The sequence below is a fragment of the Protopterus annectens genome, chromosome 2.part0 (genome assembly GCF_019279795.1).
Source record: "Protopterus annectens isolate FY-2018-M chromosome 2.part0, PAN1.0, whole genome shotgun sequence".
Classification (NCBI taxonomy): domain Eukaryota; kingdom Metazoa; phylum Chordata; order Ceratodontiformes; family Protopteridae; genus Protopterus; species Protopterus annectens.
The window spans coordinates 1,146,663,000-1,146,680,864 of NC_056728.1; the positions used below are offsets into that span (position 1 = coordinate 1,146,663,000).

At 44.9% G+C, this 17,865-nt stretch overlaps 1 protein-coding gene across 5 annotated transcripts in view; it reads right to left on the reverse strand.

Moving 5' to 3' along the window:
• The window catches only part of LOC122793381 (protein transport protein Sec24B-like), a 2,932,722-nt gene that overhangs the window by 1,186,611 nt on the left and 1,728,246 nt on the right, over positions 1 to 17,865 (reverse strand). For all 5 annotated transcript variants that reach the window (XM_044061340.1, XM_044061338.1, XM_044061337.1 and 2 more), the window contains one exon: positions 13,428 to 13,634. In XM_044061340.1, the coding sequence (XP_043917275.1) occupies positions 13,428 to 13,634 (207 nt within the window). The remainder of the gene's footprint in view (positions 1 to 13,427; positions 13,635 to 17,865) is intronic.

Genomic DNA, 17,865 nt, shown 5'->3' on the forward strand with positions numbered 1-17,865 from the left:
TGAAATAGCTTTGCCTTGGGAGTTTGTTGCATAAGAAACAAACAGTTGCTCGGTTTTCCTGATATCCTTGGTTCTGTCCAGGTAAAAACGAAGTTGTCTGTGTACATCCAAGGAATGCAAGATCCTTTCCCCCTTATTTTGTGGATTAGTGAAAAAAGTTGGCAGGTGAATAGTTTGATTTAAAGCCACTTTGGAAACCACTTTAGGCATGAAAGTAGGATTAGTCCTTAAAGACACCCTAACCTGATGAAAAATAATATAAGGTTCCACAGCCATGAGTGCTTGTAACTCCGAGAATCTCTTGGCTGAAGTCAAAGCCAGTAGGATAGCTGTCTTCCATGATAGATACTTAATATCAGTTGTGGCAGCAGGCTCAAAAGGAGGCAGAGTGAGTTTTTCCAGAACATAGTTGAGGTCCCAGGCAGGTATGGATGGTGTCCTAGGGGGCCTTAAATTCTTTGCTCCTCGGAGATACTGTTTCAGAAGTGGATGCGAAAAGATTGGAGGGTCTGTATTGTAATGTGCAGAGATAGCGGAGGCATGTATTTTTATGGAGGAGAAGGATAAACCCTTATGTAGCATGTCTGTCAGGTAAAGTAAAATCAGTGGGATATTAGGAATGAGAGGATCCGAATCCTGAGCATGCATCCAGGTGCAAAATCTCTTCCATTTACCTGCATAAGATTTTGTAGTGCTAGGTCGTCTGGCTTCTAAGATGACATCCATGACCTGTTTGGGAAGGAAAGGATTAATCATAGACCCTGAATTCGCCAGGCTGCCAGGCTGAGAGTTTTGACATGAGAGTGCAGAACCTGGCCCTGGTATCGGGACAAAAGGTGTGGAATCTGAGGTAAAATCCAAGGAGGCTCCTGGGATAGATTCTTCAGTGTTGAGTACCAAAATTGACGAGGCCAATTTGGGGCCAGTAAAATCATCATCTTGGGCTTGTCCTGCTTGATCTTTAATAACACCCGTGGTAGAAGAGGTAGTGGTGGAAAGGCATACCCCGAGAGCTTTTTCCAACTGAATGATAGTGCATCCACTTTCCATGTTAGCTTGTGAAATGTCCTTGTGCAAAAAATCTGTAACTGGTGGTTGAGGGTGGATGCAAATAGATCTATGTCCGGGCAGCCCCAGGCTTCTGTAATCATATTGAATATTTGGGTGTCTAGCATCCACTCGTGTGGGTCTGACAGGTTCCTGCTCAGGCTGTCTGCCAGAGTATTTTGTTTCCCTGGCAGGAACTGAGCTTGTAGATCCAATTTGCAAGCTAGAGCTGTGTTCCATAGAGACATGGCTAGTCTGCAAAGGGGGTAGGAATGTGTAACCCCCTGCTTGTTTATGTACCACATAACTGTGGTGTTGTCTGTCCGTATCAGTAGTTGTCCTGGTTGTAGAAGATCCCTGAAAGCCAAGAGGGCATTCTGTACAGCTAACATCTCTTTTAAATTGATATGTAGGTGCTTCTGATCCTCTGTCCAAAAACCTTGCAGACCCTTTCCCTGCAAGTGGGCTCCCCATGCGTAATCCGAGGCGTCCGTGGTTAACACTTGGCTGGCTGGAGGTAGACTGAAGGCTTTCCCTTTGTTGTGAAGACATGCCATGGTCCACCAATGGAATTCCTTTTGTAGGCAAGGCAAGACAGCAATCTGTGTGTCTAGACTGTGGCAATGCTGGGACCATACACTTTTTAGGTACCATTGTATTTTTCTCATATGTAGTCTTGCATTTGGTATGAGAAGGATGCAGGAGGCCATGTAACCCAAAGCCTGCAGGAATTTCCTTGCAGTTAGCTGAGTTATAGACGCCAAGGTTTTGAAAGTTGAAGGCAGCTGTAGTTGTTTTTCGGATGTCAGGAATGCCACCTGGGTTGTTGTGTCTAGAAGAGCACCCAGAAAAGTTATCTGTTGTGTGGGTGTCAAATTTGACTTTTTTATGTTCACAGTGAATCCCAGGAGCTTGAGTAGATTTTGAACAAACTCCAGGTGCTGGAGTAAGACATCCTTGCTGTCTGCTTGAATAAGGCAGTCGTCCAGATAAGGGTAAATTTGAATACCCTTGAGTCTGCAATAAGCTACTACTGGTGCCAGGCACTTGGTGAAGACCCTGGGCGCAGTAGACAAGCCAAAGGGCAGCACAGAGAATTGGTAATGTTTCGAGCCGGCCTTGAACCTGAGGTATTTTCTGCACTCCTGTCTGATAGGGATGTGTAGGTAAGCCTCCTTTAAATCCAATGACACCAGCCATGCATTTTTGCTCAACATTGGCAGGAGCTGCTGCAAAGTAAGCATCTTGAACTTTGGTATCTCCAGGAAAGTATTTAAGACTGACAGATCCAGGATGGGTCTCCATGAGTTTTGCTTTCTGGGAACTAGAAAGAGCCTCAAGTAAAAGCCTTGCCCAGTCTCTGATTGTGGAACCAGTTCTATGGCCCTCAGCCATGAGGGATCCCACCTGGTTTAATGCCTCTGACCATTGGTGTTTTTGGTAGGTCTGGCCATCCGTTTGGTCTTGGTAAGGTATGAAAGTGGAATTTGTAACCTCTTGAAACTATATCCAGAACCCACTTGTCTTGGGTTATGTAAGTCCAATTTTGTTGAAAAAAAGAGAGTTCTCCTCCTAGAGGGGCTTCCAGGAGAGACGTTCCTGAAGCCATGCAGGGGGAGTCATTGAGCCTGTTTTCTATAAGACTGAGGTCTGTCCTCTCCACCCCTGGGGGTGGAAGCACTCCACTGTCTAGGTCTGTAAGAGGTCTGTGTTTGAGCCCTCCCTCTGGAGCGCCTATATTTTCCCCCTCTGAGGCCTGTCCGAGCTGGGAAAGGACCAATTTTTAGTTGGCCAATTTCTGCTAAATCTAGGGGGCTGAACTTGTAAGAAATCCTTAACCGTTTGCATGGATTTTGCCTCATCCTCCATTTTCTTTATCACATCTTCAGCCTTAGACCCAAACAAAACATTATGCTGAACAGGAGCATCCAGTAACTTTGTTTTCACTTGATCAGGTAAGTTTTGTTCCTTTAACCAAGCATGTCTTCTAATGACTGTGCCAGAGGCAGCCACCCTGCAACAAGCCTCCAAGGCATCAAAACCTCAGTGTAAACCATGTTTCCCTACTTGTTCAGTAGCATGCATCAAATCGTGTAATTCCTTATTATCTGCACATGCAGAAATGGTACCTAACTTTAGTTTCATAACAGACAGTAGAAATTGCTATATTTTAGCATATGAAATTGACAATTTAAAGCCTTAATGGATAAAGTAGCAGAAGTGTACACTTTTTTGCCCCATCTCTCCAAAGCTCTAGAATCCTTATCTGTCGGAATAGGGTTTTTAGCAGAGGCAGCCTTAACCCCCTTAGGACCCTGAGAAAGGGTTTCTGGAGCAGCAGTAGGATTTTTGTAAAGGAACTGGTGGGAGTCAGGGACCCTTTAATATCTGTCGGGCTTAACAGGGGTTGGAGGAAAGGAGTCAGGAGTTAAATTAGCCTCAGAAAAGGTATCATCCACAGTATTCAAAATAGGAGGAATAGCCAGGGGTCTATGTTGGGGAAGAAGAAGGAAATCCCTGAGCCTTCTCTTAGATTCTGAGTACTCCTGTTCCTCCCAGTGAAAATGTTCCCTCACGTCATGTAAAGTTTCCCCAAAAGAAAAATCCTCAGGGGGAGAAGCTGATGGAAAGGATTCCTCAGAATCAGTATCCTCATAAGGAGGGAAAGAATATTCCTGTTCAGAGGAAGACACTGAAGAAATAGATGCCTGATCAGAAGATTCATAATCCAACTCTTGCCTTGGCCTTTTGTCTGGAGGGGGATGTGAACCCCTAATCATGGTTAGCAAGTCCTCCGCCATTTTAAGTAACTGTTTCTGAGATTTGGGTCCCGGTTCAGAAGAGGCCTGGGCTGGTGTCTTAGATTTAGAAGGAGTCTTTGCCTTTGTCCTTGGTTTTGCCTTTATCAGAAGCTGTTGTAGGCCTGAAAACCCCCTCGGAAGCCGGTACCTGCACAGCAGCTCCGGACCCATCTGAGGGAGCATTGTCCGAAGGTCCTGCAGCTGGAGTGCTCAAAGGCCTAGTTGGCTCCTCGTGGGAGTCCGTTTCGGCAATCGGTTCTGAAATGGCCGACGACAGGGGCTGCGAAAGCGCCTCACTGACGACGGCCAAACCTGTAGCTGGCTCCGCTTGTAAAACGTCTGATTTGGACCTCGGAGGCCTGTCCTTATCCTTGCGTCGTTTGTGAACTCCAGTAGTCGGAAGCGTGTCCGACGTCATTTTATAATTAAATTGTCTACCAAAGTAGTGAAAAGCAAAATCGTACCTCCGCTTAATCGTACGTTGGTTAAATCTAGCACAAAACTGACAACTAGCTACGTCGTGGTCAGGGCCTAAACAAGGAATACAGTAATAATGGAAATCCTTATGAGGTATTTGCTTCCCACAAGAAATGCAATTATTAACTTTTTCTGACATCGGACTGTAGCAAGAAAAAAGTTTCCCCAACGGGGTACTTAGCTTTGAGAAGAAGTAGTAAGTCTTCGGACTGAAGCACGAAAAAATATCAGGAGTCAGCCGACCGGCACTTGCAAACTGCTTTCACCGCACGGCAAGAAAGACTGGAGAACATGGCGTCGGCTGGCAGCTTTGTACTCCTAGCGCTCTGACGTCAGGGCGCATGACTGAACAGCCGACGCCGGACCCAAACTTTGGGATTCTGGTGGACCGAGGACCGCCTGCCGGCAGGAAGAACCCTACAGTGATGACTGCAACAGTGAAACACGATGAACATCATGTGGAAGTGAAATCTGTACCCCAGGGGACACTACATTTAAAACCCATTTGTCCTGGGTAATGAGTTCCCAATTCTTTGCATGAAGAGCAATCTTTTCCCCGAAAGGGGCAGTTACTGGATAAATGCTTGGAAATTTTAAAAGGAAGTCATTGAGACAGTTTACCATAGGGGGGGGGTCTTATTATTCCCAGATTTGGAAGCGGAGACCCCCACTGCTTAGTTCTGTGTGTCCCCTGGGATGGAAACCTGGGGTTTTTGCTGTGTCTGGGTTTGGCTTGAGAAGACCTGGAAAGGGCTGGAAAGGACCAACTCTTAGAGGGCCAGTGTCTACTAAATCTAGGTGGCTGAACTTGTAAAAACTATTTAACAGTTTGCATAGATTTAGCTTTATCTTCCATCTTTTTAAGAACTTCCTCAGCCTTGCTGCCAAACAGGCGATCCTGATTTAATGGAGCATCCAACAATTTAGCGTTAACATGATCAGGCAAAGATTGCTGCTTAAGCCAAGCATGCCTTCTGAGCACAGACCCAGTAACAGCAGCCCTGCAAGATGCTTCTAATGAATCAAAACCACATTGCAAAGTACGTTTTCCAACTTGTTCAGCAGAATGCATTAAATCCTGTAATTCTTTATTTTCCACACAGTCAGGAATCAACATTTTCTGTTTAAGCAGTCCAATAACATGTTGCTGATACTTTAACATATGAAACTGGCAGCTTAAAGCCCTAATGGCCAAGGTTGCAGAAGTGTAAACCTTCTTACCCCATCTATCCATTGGCCTGGAGTATCTATCAGAAGGGGTAGGATTTTTAGCAGTAGAAACCTTAATGCCCTTAGGCCCCTGTGAAATAGTCTCTGGATCTGCAACAGGATTTTTAAAAAGGAACTTGTGGGACTCAGAGACCCTCTGTATTATCTGTCAGGTTTTCTGGGAGCAGGAGGCAGGGAATCAGGAGCCAAAGTAGATTCTGAAAAAGCATCATCAACAATGTCTAGTACAGGAAGAATAGCTCAAGGCCTATGCTGAGGTAGCTCAAGGCCTATGCTCCTAAGCCTCTTTTTTGAATCAGAAAAATCCTGGCTTTCCCAGTGGAAATGCTCCCTTAGAGTATGTAATGTTTCCCGAAAAGAAAAATCCCCAGGAGGAGAAGCAGAGGGAATGGAGTCCTCTGCATCAGAATCTTCATAAGTAGATAAGGGCAAATCCAGATCATCAGAAGAATCAGAAACAGAATCCTGATCAGAAGATTCATAATCAACTTCAGTCCTAGGCCTCTTAGAAGGGAGGGGGAGGGGGGGTTTGGCTACCCCTGATTAGAGTTATTAGATCTTCAGCCATTATTTGTTTTTTAGGCATAGAGGCCTGAGCATGTGGCCTGGGCATCGGGGTGTTAGGCATGGATCGAGATTTAGGCCTAAGTAAAGAAGGAGGCGTCTGTTTAATATGCAAGTCCGTAGGCCTGAATACACCCTCAGAAGCCGGTGCTTGCACAGCGGCTCCGGACTCATCCAAGGTAGAGACATCTGTGGGTTCCATAGTTAAGCATCTCACGGCATACCGGACTCCGAATGGGTCTCAGTAGAGGCCTGCAAATCAGAAGTAGCGGGTATCAGGGGCTGCAAAAGCACCTCACTGAGTATCGGTGAACTGGTGACTGGCTTAGAAGCGTCGTTGGCAGTTCAGGACCTCTGCAGCCTGTCTCTGTCTATCTTTGCATTTTTTCGGAATCCCTGTAGTCTGATAGCTAACCGACGACATTTCTGGATAATTAAACCAAGAACCGAAATATTTAGAGGCGAAAATATACCGACGACGGACAGTGCGCTGATTAAATAAAGCACAAAACCAACAGCAAGGTATGTCGTGGTCAGGGCCTAGGCAAGGAATACAGTACGAATGAAAATCTTTATGAGGTATTTGCTTTCCACAAGTAATGCAATTATTAACTTTTACTGACATCGGTAAGGAGCAAGAAAAAGTTTCCCCAACGGGGTACTTCGCTTTAGTTGAAGACTTCGGTACTGAAACTCGAATGCGAAAATTTCAGGAGTCGGACGACCGGCACTTGCGAACTGCTTCTGCTTCGGGCACCGCATGGCAAGAAAGACTGGGGTAATGGCGTTGGCTGCATGTTTTATAGCCCTGACGACCTGACGTCATGGAAGAAGGGACAGCAAGCGATGCAGGACCCAAGACTTTGTTAATCAGGCCAGCTGAGGGCTACTTGCAAGCAGATAACCCAAATGTAATGACTGCAACAGTGAAACACGAAGAACATCTTCCAATATTGTGAAAAAATACTGGGTTTCTTAAAAGGGAAATGATGCTTAAAAGGGTTAAAAAAAAAAAAAAGCACTTTAAGGAGAACAATTTCCCAGTGGAGGGGTTTCCCAATGGGGACTTATCTGCCAGACACCAGACTCTTAGCAGACTGCTGCTCTTGTGACTCCCCGAGAGATGCTTCTTCTAGCGATGGCAAGTACGTACTAAAGAAACCATCACTTACTACTGATTTATCTCCTTGGAATTAGCCAATCAGTAGCCAGAGTGAAGAAAACCATACGCGTGTGTGTGTGTGTGTGTGTGTGTGTGTGTGTGAGAGGGGGTGGGGTGCCTGGGTGGTAAACATTCTAAAAGGGACACCTAAATTACTTGGACTTATCAACAGTTCAGTAAAAATTTTGCATAGCAGTTCACCACAAACCTGCTTCTTGTGAATTTGCAGCAACAATAGATAAGCCACTATTGTAAATGTAAGCAAAGTCATCTTTTCCAAAGCATTACCCTAAAGGGCTATGTTAGTCAGTTACAGCCATTTGCAATGCGCATACAAAAGTACAGTTTTGTACCTACCATAAATGCAGATGTTCGAGTGCTAATACAGCTGCAGTCATAACAGATGGGTTTTCCTGCCGTCAGGCGGGTCCTCTGTCGGCCGAATTCCAAAGTCTAGGTCCGGTGTCGGTTGTCGTCGCTTCTTCCCTGACGTCAGTGTGACAGGGGTATAAAAGAACCAGCCAACGCCATTTTCTTCAGTTTTTCTTGCCCCAGATGTCAGGTGCCCCCAGAAGGAAGGCAAAACATAAATTTATGTAATACAGCAAATGCAATATAATCAAAAAACAGTAGTTGCAAGCAAATACACCATAAAAGAATACCCCAATGAGGTTGTATGAGGAGGTGTTAGCCATAAGGCCTGTCCCAAGAGGGGAAGGAGGGAGGGAAACCTGGACTGCAGCTGTATTAGCACTCGAACATCTACATTTATGGTAGGTACAAAACTGTACTATGTTCATCGTGCATACAGCTGCAGTCATAACAGATGGGTAGAATCCCAAAGCTAATAAAGGGGTGGTAGGCACTAAGTGAAACTAGGTGGAGCCAGGATGCCCTGCAAGACTGCAGTGGCAAAGCCCGCTCTAGTTTTGGAATATAATGGTAGGTGATAGTGCTTGGAGAAAGTATGTACAGAACTCCAAGTGGCTGTTTCCAAAATATCTTTGGTAGGAACCCCCCTGAGGAAAGCTGCAGAGGTAGCTGTGGCCCTAGTGGAGTGAGATCTGATGCCTGTAGGTACAGTTTTACCATGAAAAGAGTAACAAACGCGTATGCAGTGGGCTATCCATTTTGAGATTGTCTGTTTGGAAATAGGCTTCCCTTGAGCACCTGTAGCATAGGACACAAAGGGTTGCTCTGACTTTCTGAAAGGCTTTGCTCTGTCCAAATAATAATGGAGCTGTCTGTGAATGTCCAAGGAATGTAGTAGCCTCTCCCCTTTGTTTTGTGGACTAGGGTAGAAGGTAGGTAAGTGGATAGCCTGATTCAAGGCTACCCTGGATACTACCTTTGGCATAAATGAAGGATTGGTTCGTAAGGAAACTCTGTCCTGATGGAAAATGAAGAAAGGCTGCACAGCCATGAGGGCTTGTAGTTCCGAAACCCTGCGTGCTGAGGTGATAGCTAGAAGGAAGGCTGTTTTCCATGACAAATACTGCAGATCTGTTGAAGCAGCTAGCTCAAAAGGAGGCAGGGTTAGTTTTTCTAGAATGAAATTGAGGTCCCAAGCAGGTACTGGTTGCTTCCTTGGGGGTTTTATATTCTTAGCCTCTCTGAGGAACTGTCTTAAGAGAGGGTGAGAGAATAAAGGAGGATCAGTGTTGTACTGGATTTTGATGGAGGAGAATGAAAGTCCAGTGCTTAGCAGCTCAGCTAGGTACTGTAGTATTTGAGGTATATTCAGTATTCCAGGATTCTGACCCTTTTTCTGATTCCAGACATAAAACAGTTTCCATTTTGCGGAGTAGGCTTTTCTAGTAGAAGGCCTTCTGGCCTCCAAAATGACATCCTGCACCTCCTTGGAGAGTAGGGTCTGCTGTAAATTTAAGGAATCCTCCATGCGGCTAGATTGAGTGTTTTCAGCTGACTGTGAAGAGTTTTGAAGTTGTGCTGAGTCAGTAGAAGAGGCATTAGAGGCAGGATCCATGGTGGGGAATGCGTCAGGCTCCTCAGGAGTGGGTACCAATGTTGTCTTGGCCAGTCTGGAGCAATGAGAATCATCTTTGGCCTGTCTGCTCTGGCTTTTAATAGAACTTTGGCCAGCAGTGGGAGAGGTGGAAAGGCATAAACTGTCATTGTTGTCCAACTGAAAGAGAGTGCGTCCACTTTCCAGGCCTGTGGATGAAAGGTCCTTGAGCAGAATTTTGTCAATTGGTAATTCCTGTGGGTGGCAGAGAGATCTATGTCTGGCCTTCCCCATGCTTGAATTATCATTGTAAAAACTTGAGGATGCAACTTCCATTCGTGTGGATCTGTCATATTTCTGCTCAGGTTGTCTGCCAGTGTGTTTTTCTTCCCTGGCAGGAATTGTGCTTGAATTTGGATTTGCAATTCCAGAGCCGTGTTCCAAAGGGACATGGCTAGTCTGCACAGGGGATATGAATGAGTTCCTCCCTGTTTGTTTATGTACCACATCACTGTGGTGTATTCTGTTCTTATCAATAGCTGTCCTGGATGCAGTAGGTCTTTGAAAGCCATAATAGCATTTATTACTGCTAGCATTTCCTTTTGATTGATGTGTAGGTGCTTTTCTTTTTGTGACCATTTGCCCTGAATGCACCGATCTGTCATGTGCGCCCCCCAGGCGTAGTCCGAGGCATCTGTTGTGATGACTTGATTTGCTTGAGGCTTGCAGAATGGGAGACCTATGTTTCTTTGGCATGATTGAGCCCACCACAGAAATTCTTTTTGAAGACATGGAATCAGTGGTATGATTGCTTCCAAACTGTGGCTGTGTTGAGACCATAAATTTTTTAGGTACCATTGAAGTTTCCACATATGCAGCTTTGCACATGGGATTAGCAGGATGCAAGATGCCATGAATCCCAGAGCCTGCAGGATTTTCCTTGCAGTCAGCCTGATGAAGGTTGCCAGTTTTCTGAAGTATTGAGTTAATTGCCCTTGTTTCTCTGGCGTGAGGTAGGCCATCTGGGTGTTTGTATCCAAGCTGGCACCCAGGAAAATTATTGTTTGAGAGGGTATTAGTCTTGACTTCTTTTTGTTGACTGTGTATCCCAGAGATTTTAACAACATTATTACAAATGCCAGGTGTTTCAGAAGAGTGTTTGCTGTCCGCTTGGATCAGGCAGTTGTCCAGATATGGGTATATTTGTATCCCTTGAAGTCTGCAGAAGGCAATTACTGATGCCAGGCATTTCGTGAACACTCTGGGCGCAGTAGATAAGCCAAAGGGCAATGCAGAGAATTGATAATGGGATGAACCTGCAAGAAATCTGAGGTATCTTCTGCAATCTTGTCTGATTGGGACATGCAGGTATGCCTCCTTGACGTGCAATATTACCAGCCAAGACTCCTTGCCCAGCATGGGAAGAAGCTGCTGTAATGTGAGCATCTTGAACTTTGGTACGAGTAAATATGTGTTTAGGATGGATAGGTCCAAAATAGGTCTCCAATCTTTGCCCTTTCTTGGTACCAGGAATAGTCTGGAATAAAAACCTTGACCCTGTTCTTGTGCAGGTACCTCTTGAATAGCTTTCATGTCCATGAGATCTGAAATTTGTTTTTGTGCCTCTGCCCTTTGATTGTGTGGCAGGTTTGGCATGCCTCTCATTTTTGGAAGGGTATGAAAGTGGAATCTGTAGCCTCTGTCTATAATGTCCAGGATCCATTTGTCTTTTGTGACAATATGCCAATTTTTCGAAAATAATGCCAGTTTTCCACCTAAAGGTGCTGCCATTTGAGCCTTGCTTGGCATGCAAAGGGGAAGTCATTGGGTCTGCTTTCTGAATGGCTGTGAACTATCCTCACCCCCTCTGGGTGTAGGTGTTTGCCATTGTCTGCCTCTAAATGATCCTTGAGATTGCCCTCTACCTCTCGGGCGCCTGTATCTACCTCTTTGAGGTCTGTCCGTGGCTGGAAAGGACCAATTTTTTTGAAGGCCAATTTCTACTGAAATGTGGTGGCTGTACCTGTAGGAAATCTTTCACTGTTTGCATTGATTTTGCATTTTCCTCCATTTTCTTTAATACCTCCTCAGCTTTAACACCAAACAATACATCTTTTTGAAGAGGTGCATCTAGTAATTTAGCTTTGACATGATCTGGTAAGGTTTGCTCTTTGAGCCAAGCATGTCTACGTATGACTGATCCTGTAACAGCAGCTCTACAAGAGGCCTCTAAAGCATCAAAACCACATTGCAAGGTATGTTTACCCACTTGCTCTGCACTATGCAACAAATCCTGCAACTCCTTCAAGTCTGGTTGTTCAGGTTGTGACATTTTGCTTTTCAACTGAGATAACAAAAACTGTTGATACTTTAACATATGGAACTGACAGTTTAATGCCCTCATGGTTAAAGTGGCCGAGGTGTATACCTTTTTCCCCCATCTTTCTAAAGCTCTGGAATCCCTCTCTGAAGGTAATGGATTTTTGGCAGTGGAGGCCTTAATTCCCTTGGGACCCTGTGAAATAGTTTCTGGGTCAGCCGCATGGCTCTTGTATAGGAACTGGTGTGAATCAGAAACCCGGTAATACCTGTCAGGCTTGACTGTAGCTGGAGGTAAAGAATCTGGGTTAAGGCTGGCCTCTGAATACACATCATCTAGTATGTCTAAGACAGGAGGTATAGCCAGAGGCCTGTGCTGAGGGAGCAAGAGGAAATCCCTGAGCCTTTTCTTGGAGTCTGAGTACTCTTGGCCTTCCCAGTGGAAGTGTTCCCTCAAGGTATGCAATGTTTCCCCCAAAAGAGTAATCCTCAGGGGGGGAGACAGAGGGAATGGACTCCTCTGCATCAGAATCTTCGAAAGGGGAGTAAGAATGTTCCTGGTCCTCAGAATGCTCTGAAGTAATGGAGGCCTGGTCCGAGGAAGGGTATTCTTCCTCCACTCTGGGCCTTTTGTCCGAGGGGGGTTGAGAACCCCTGATAAGAGAAATCAAACCCTCAGCCATTTTGAGCATCTGCTTTTTAGGCATGGGGCCTTGAGAGGGGCCCTGTGGAGCTTGTCTTTTAGAATGCATGGCTGCTTTAAATTTAGTGTAAGCCTTAATGGAAAAAGAAGAAGGCCTGAAAACACCTTGAGAGGTGGCAGGCCTGTCTGAACTCTGAGTTTCCCCGGCAAGAGTGACTTCGGTATCTGTAGTCAGGGTGTGGGCCGAAGAGCCTGCGACCTCGGGCACAAAAGACACCGCTAATGAAGTGTCATCGGTAGTCAGGGGCTGCGTAGGCGCCTCGCTGAGAACCGGAGCACATGTTGTCGGCTTTAGCGTGGTGTCGGTAGAAGTCGCGGACTTCGTATGTTGGTCCTTATCTTTTCGTCGTTTACTCAAAATTGGAGTCGGAGTATCCGACGACATGTTGTAATTAAATTTTTTGCCAAAATAGTGTTGGGCGAACTCCGCCCGACGCTTAATAGTGCATCTGTTGAATGTAGCACAAAAACGACAGGCCGAGACGTCGTGGTCTGGGCCTAAGCAAGGTATACAGAGGGAATGGAAATCCTTATGCGGTATTTGCTTCCCACAAGAAATGCAATTATTAACTTTGTCCGACATCGGTCTGAGGCAAGAAAAGTTCCCCCAACGGTTCAAGAAGTCTTCGGTTGAAAAATATTCGTAATCTCAGGAGCTGGCCGAACGGCACTTGCGATCTGCTTCTGCTTCGGGCACCGCGCGGCAAGAAAGACTGAAGAAAATGGCGTCAGCTGGTTCTTTTATACCCTTGTCGCACTGATGTCAGAGAAGAAGCAACGACAACCGACGCCGGACCTAGACTTTGGAATTCGGCCGACCGAGGACCCGCCTGACGGCAGGAAAACCCATCTGTTATGACTGCAGCTGTATGCACGATGAACATCTGTCAAATCCACAATGCAATAACACATTTCAAAATGTTTTAGTTGCTATAAACTAACATTACAGGGACAGAAAATAAACATGCAAACTACAGCATCATTTCCTATACATTATGTCTGCCAACATTTATTTTTAAGACAGACCCGTACTTTAGAGTAATCTGTTACACTAATACCTGCAGGATAAAAATACAATTCCAATTTGTATCATAAGAAATTGAGAACCAAGTACCTACAACTAATCCGTTAATATCAACATATACAATGGCTTCTTACCTTTGTGCTTGATCTTTGGTTAGGATCCTCCCTGGAATGCAGCAAACCTGCACCCAGAGATGGTAGCTGTGTCTGGAATACCGACATTCGACCACCCGTTGGAGAAAGCAGCTTAAATGAAGCCTGAAGGGCAGGGCCTAGGGCACTGTGAGTTTCCCGTGTACTGCAGAACATATTTGGTAAAGCTTTCAATAAATCTGTTATCAGCTGGAAAATAAAAGGTAAAAAAGCTAAATATATAAACAATACTTTAAAAAAGACTTCTGCATAATTGATACATTCAACTAAGGAATACAAAGTATGACATTTTCTTGAGCAAACCAGCTTGCTAATTTCTCTACAATAATTTTAGTTCCTACTTAAACAGCTCATTTCACTTTTCTTCTAACACAAGAACTATCCATGCATGTCCACACATTTTGAATTTTTATATTGTATTACTTTTAAGACAGGCTGCTCCAATCTGCCAGTTGAATTTAAAAGATATACTTTCCATCTCTCCTCTGAGAACTCCCCCCAGGTGCAATTCCCCTCTCGTGCTTGCTGACTATCAACACTCTCTCATCTATCAATCATATTAGCTCCCATGCCAGTGGGGAGTCCAGAGCATGAAGGAGGAGGGATGGCACATACACAAAGAATTGGCAGGGGCTATAATTCAGAAAGTCATGAATGTGGATTTTTGTTCTTGCTGATACCAGCAATGAGAGCACTTCTCTATGAAGCACTAAGCCACCTCTGGTTGTTGACAACAGAATCTATGTCACCATGGGGTCCTACAATGTGCTTTATGTATGAAAGCGTGCTCCCCCCTATAAATGTTAATGAGGGCCATGCTTGGTAAGCAAAGGCAATGTTCCAGGTTTACATCACATCACCGGTGACACAAGCCCTCACCTCCTGCCTGCTGAATGTATCCAGTGATTAAGGCACCATTCCTCCCTATGATGGGCAGGCTAGCATCAGCTTGTTCACTTACACCCATCTCCGAGCCACTATTCGAACTCAGGTTAATCTCATCATTAGTTCGGGCAGAAGTCTTCTTTCCCTAGATGCTGCCCCCCAAACCATGCTCTTGTTCTTAAAATTATCTTTGTTAAAAGATTATAGTCAAACCAGACTATTGATTTCCTTTAGTACTTAAATGCTTTGAACAGGTCTCCAGTTCTGCCTCATTTTTTAAACACATTTATCAAGGTTCTGCAGTCTTTCTTTACATGTGCAGTATAAACAAAATGGTATGCAGTCAAAGAACACATTTTATTTTCTACTGTACAGTCACTAACCAACATGATGCCACAAAAAGAAGTTGTGTACTCACTATAACATTCCACCTGTGTTGTTGATCTTCATTCATTCTTGACAGTTGGGAATACAGTTCCGATCCTCGGAACCGGCTCGGCCTTTACACAGCTCGCACAAGCCAAAAACTCTTGAGCTCAGTCTCCACCAGCAATGCCCCTCTCTGTATTACCTCAGATAGAGTATGCAGACTACAGCAAGAAGAAGATAGAAATTATGAGAAGCAGCAATGTCCAAGGTAATGATCCTAATGAAAGCTCAGGACAAGGGTCCGATCCTCTAGGAAATCTAATGGAGGGGGGAAGGTTGGTGGGATGTCAAGAATGAACGAAGACAGACAACACAGATGGAACGTTATGGTGAGTACATAACTTCTTTATCTGATGTTGTCAATCTTCGTTAATTCTTGACAGATGGGACAGAGTCCCCAGCTACTTTATTCCCTGGATGGCCTTATGGAAAAATATTCCTGAGAACCACAGAGCCAAAAGATGCTCATCACTTGGAGACCATATCTAATTATAAATGACTGATAAAAGTATGAAGGGTAGCACAAGTTGCAGCTGCACATATTTCATCTTGGGAAGCTTTGGAATGAAAAACAGCCGATGTGGCGATGGACTTGGTTGAATGCGCTCTTACCAGCGCAGATAATTTTCGATTGTGCTCATACATGAAGGTAACACAATCACTCAACTATTTAGACAGGGCCAGGTTTTGATCCTGAAAAGGAAATAAACAATTGATCCGATACTCTGCAATCTTTAGTCCTGTCAAGGTAAAACCTTAGTTGCCTATGTACGTCCAATAAGTATAAACAATATTCATCCTTGTTTGAAAAATTGGGAAAGAAAACTGGTAATTCAATGGAATGATTAATGTTTGACTCAAAATCCACCTTAGGAAGAAAGGAAGGGTTAGTTCTCAATGACATCCTGTCTTTATGAAAGATGATGTACAGTGGTTTTGCACAAAGTGCTGAATTTCCAAGACTCTTCTAGCGAAAGTGATGGCAACCAGAAAAACAGTTTTCCTGGAAAGGAAGAGGAGATGGCAAGTGGCAGCTGGTTCAAAGTGTGTGTGTGTGTGTGTGTGTGTGTGTGGGGGGTAGTACTAAGTATTGCAAAATGAAGGTAAGATCCCATGGAGCTAACGGGTCCATGTACGGAGGTTTAATACGTAAAACTCCTTCCTTTGAGAAACACTTTGCATAGATAATGGTAAAATTAACGTATGGTCATCGTATCCATTGTAAAAATTAGAGATGGGTGCTAAATGAACTTTAATAGTGGAGTTCCTAGCTCAAAAAGAGCAGGTATAAATTCCAGAACTTTTTCAACTGGAGCTGAGAAGGGGTCTAAATTGTTTTCAGCGGCCCAAATACAAAATCTTTTCCATTCACTGGAATAAAGTTTCCTGGTGGAAGCTCTATAGGAAGCCAGAAGAATTTTTCGGACAGGGGAAGTAATATAATTCTGCCTGGCGACTAACGGAATTGGAAGAACCAAGCTCTGAGCTTGAGGGAGGGAAAAGTGGGATAAAGCAGCCCTTGCGGGTGAGACAGCAGGTCTGGAACTGGGTGCAGAAGCCACGGTTGGTGTACCAAGCGAGGCCATAGAAAGGGGAACCAAATTTGCCTGGGCCAGAAGGGGGCAATGAGGATCACTTTGGCTCGCTACCATTGAGCTTTCTTCAGGAAGACAGGAATGAGGGGAAAGGGGGGAGGCATAAAGGAGACCAGAGGGCTAATTAGGAAGGACAGCGTCTTCCCATGGGACTCCACCTGTGGAGGGATTAGGTTAAAGTAAGTACTGGACTTGTTGTTGACTGGGGAGGCAAATATGTCACAAGAAGGCTGGCTCCAGTGACAAAATATTTTTTTCGCCACTTTGTGATTGAGAGACCACTCGTGAGGTAGTAGAATGTGTCTACTATCACAATGGAGCTCCCAGGGATATGTGTTGCTATAAGAAAGCAGTTGGAGGATATTGGCCTTTGACAAATTCTGAGAGCTTCCCGGTAGAGGGGGTTGGACTTGGTTCCCCCAGTTTGTCGATATGCTAGACTACTGCATGTTGTCTGATTGGATCGCAACTGTTCCCAGAGAAGAGCAGCTTGAAAGTCTTGCAATGTTAGGAGCACTGCTCTCATTTCCAGGACATTGATGTGCAAGTTGTCCTCTTGAGGAGACCAAGTGCCTTGGACCATCTTTCCCCCGATAATGGCCCCTGCAATCTGGGAGCCGTCAGTGGTCACTATGTCCTTGGGCTGATGGGGAACAAATGGACAGCCCTTTAGGATTTCTTCCGACTTCATCCATCAGGACAAATCTTTCTTGCAACGTTCCGTTATCAGGATCAGGTGATTCACTGGGTGAGTAAGAATAGACCATTGTGAGACTAGAAGCCACTGAAGTATTCTCATGTGAAACCCTGCTAGTGAAACCAAGGTTACAGCTGCTGCCATGGATCCTAGGGCCTGAAGAATAAGACAGGGCACCTTGTATTTGGTAAAATGGGTTTAACTTGCGACCTTATCTTTTGGAGCCTGTGAAAGGGTAGAGAAGGAATGCATGAAACTGTGTTGAGACAGGCTCCTATGTACTGTAAGTCTCGAGTAGGGAATAGCTGAGACTTTGTGTAGTTGACTGCAATGCCCAGGGTACTGAACAGGTGCATGATGAAGTCTACGGTTTGAATCAGGAGATGCCTGGTTGGGGCTGGGAGGAGCCCATCTAGATAAGGAAACACCTGGAATCCGCCTTACCTCACATGAGCCGCGACAGCTGCCATACATTTGGTGAACCCTCTGGGGGCGATGGTAAGACCAAAGGGCAGCACTGAACTAGTAATGAAATGACTGGCCCCTAGCCGAAAGTGGAGGAAGCTTTTTGAGGGCTTGCCCATTTTTATGTGATAATACACATCTTGAAAGTCTACAGAGCACATCCACTCATTTTCCTCTAGAAAGGGGAGAACAGACTGAAACGTGACCACCCGGAATTTTGCCTGCTAAACAAAGTTGTTCAGAAGGCTGAGGTCCAATATTGGCCTCCAGTCCCTAGTCTTTTTTGGCACTAAAAACTGAGTAAAACCAGGATCCTACCTGGTCTGGTAGGACTTCTTGGATGACTTTT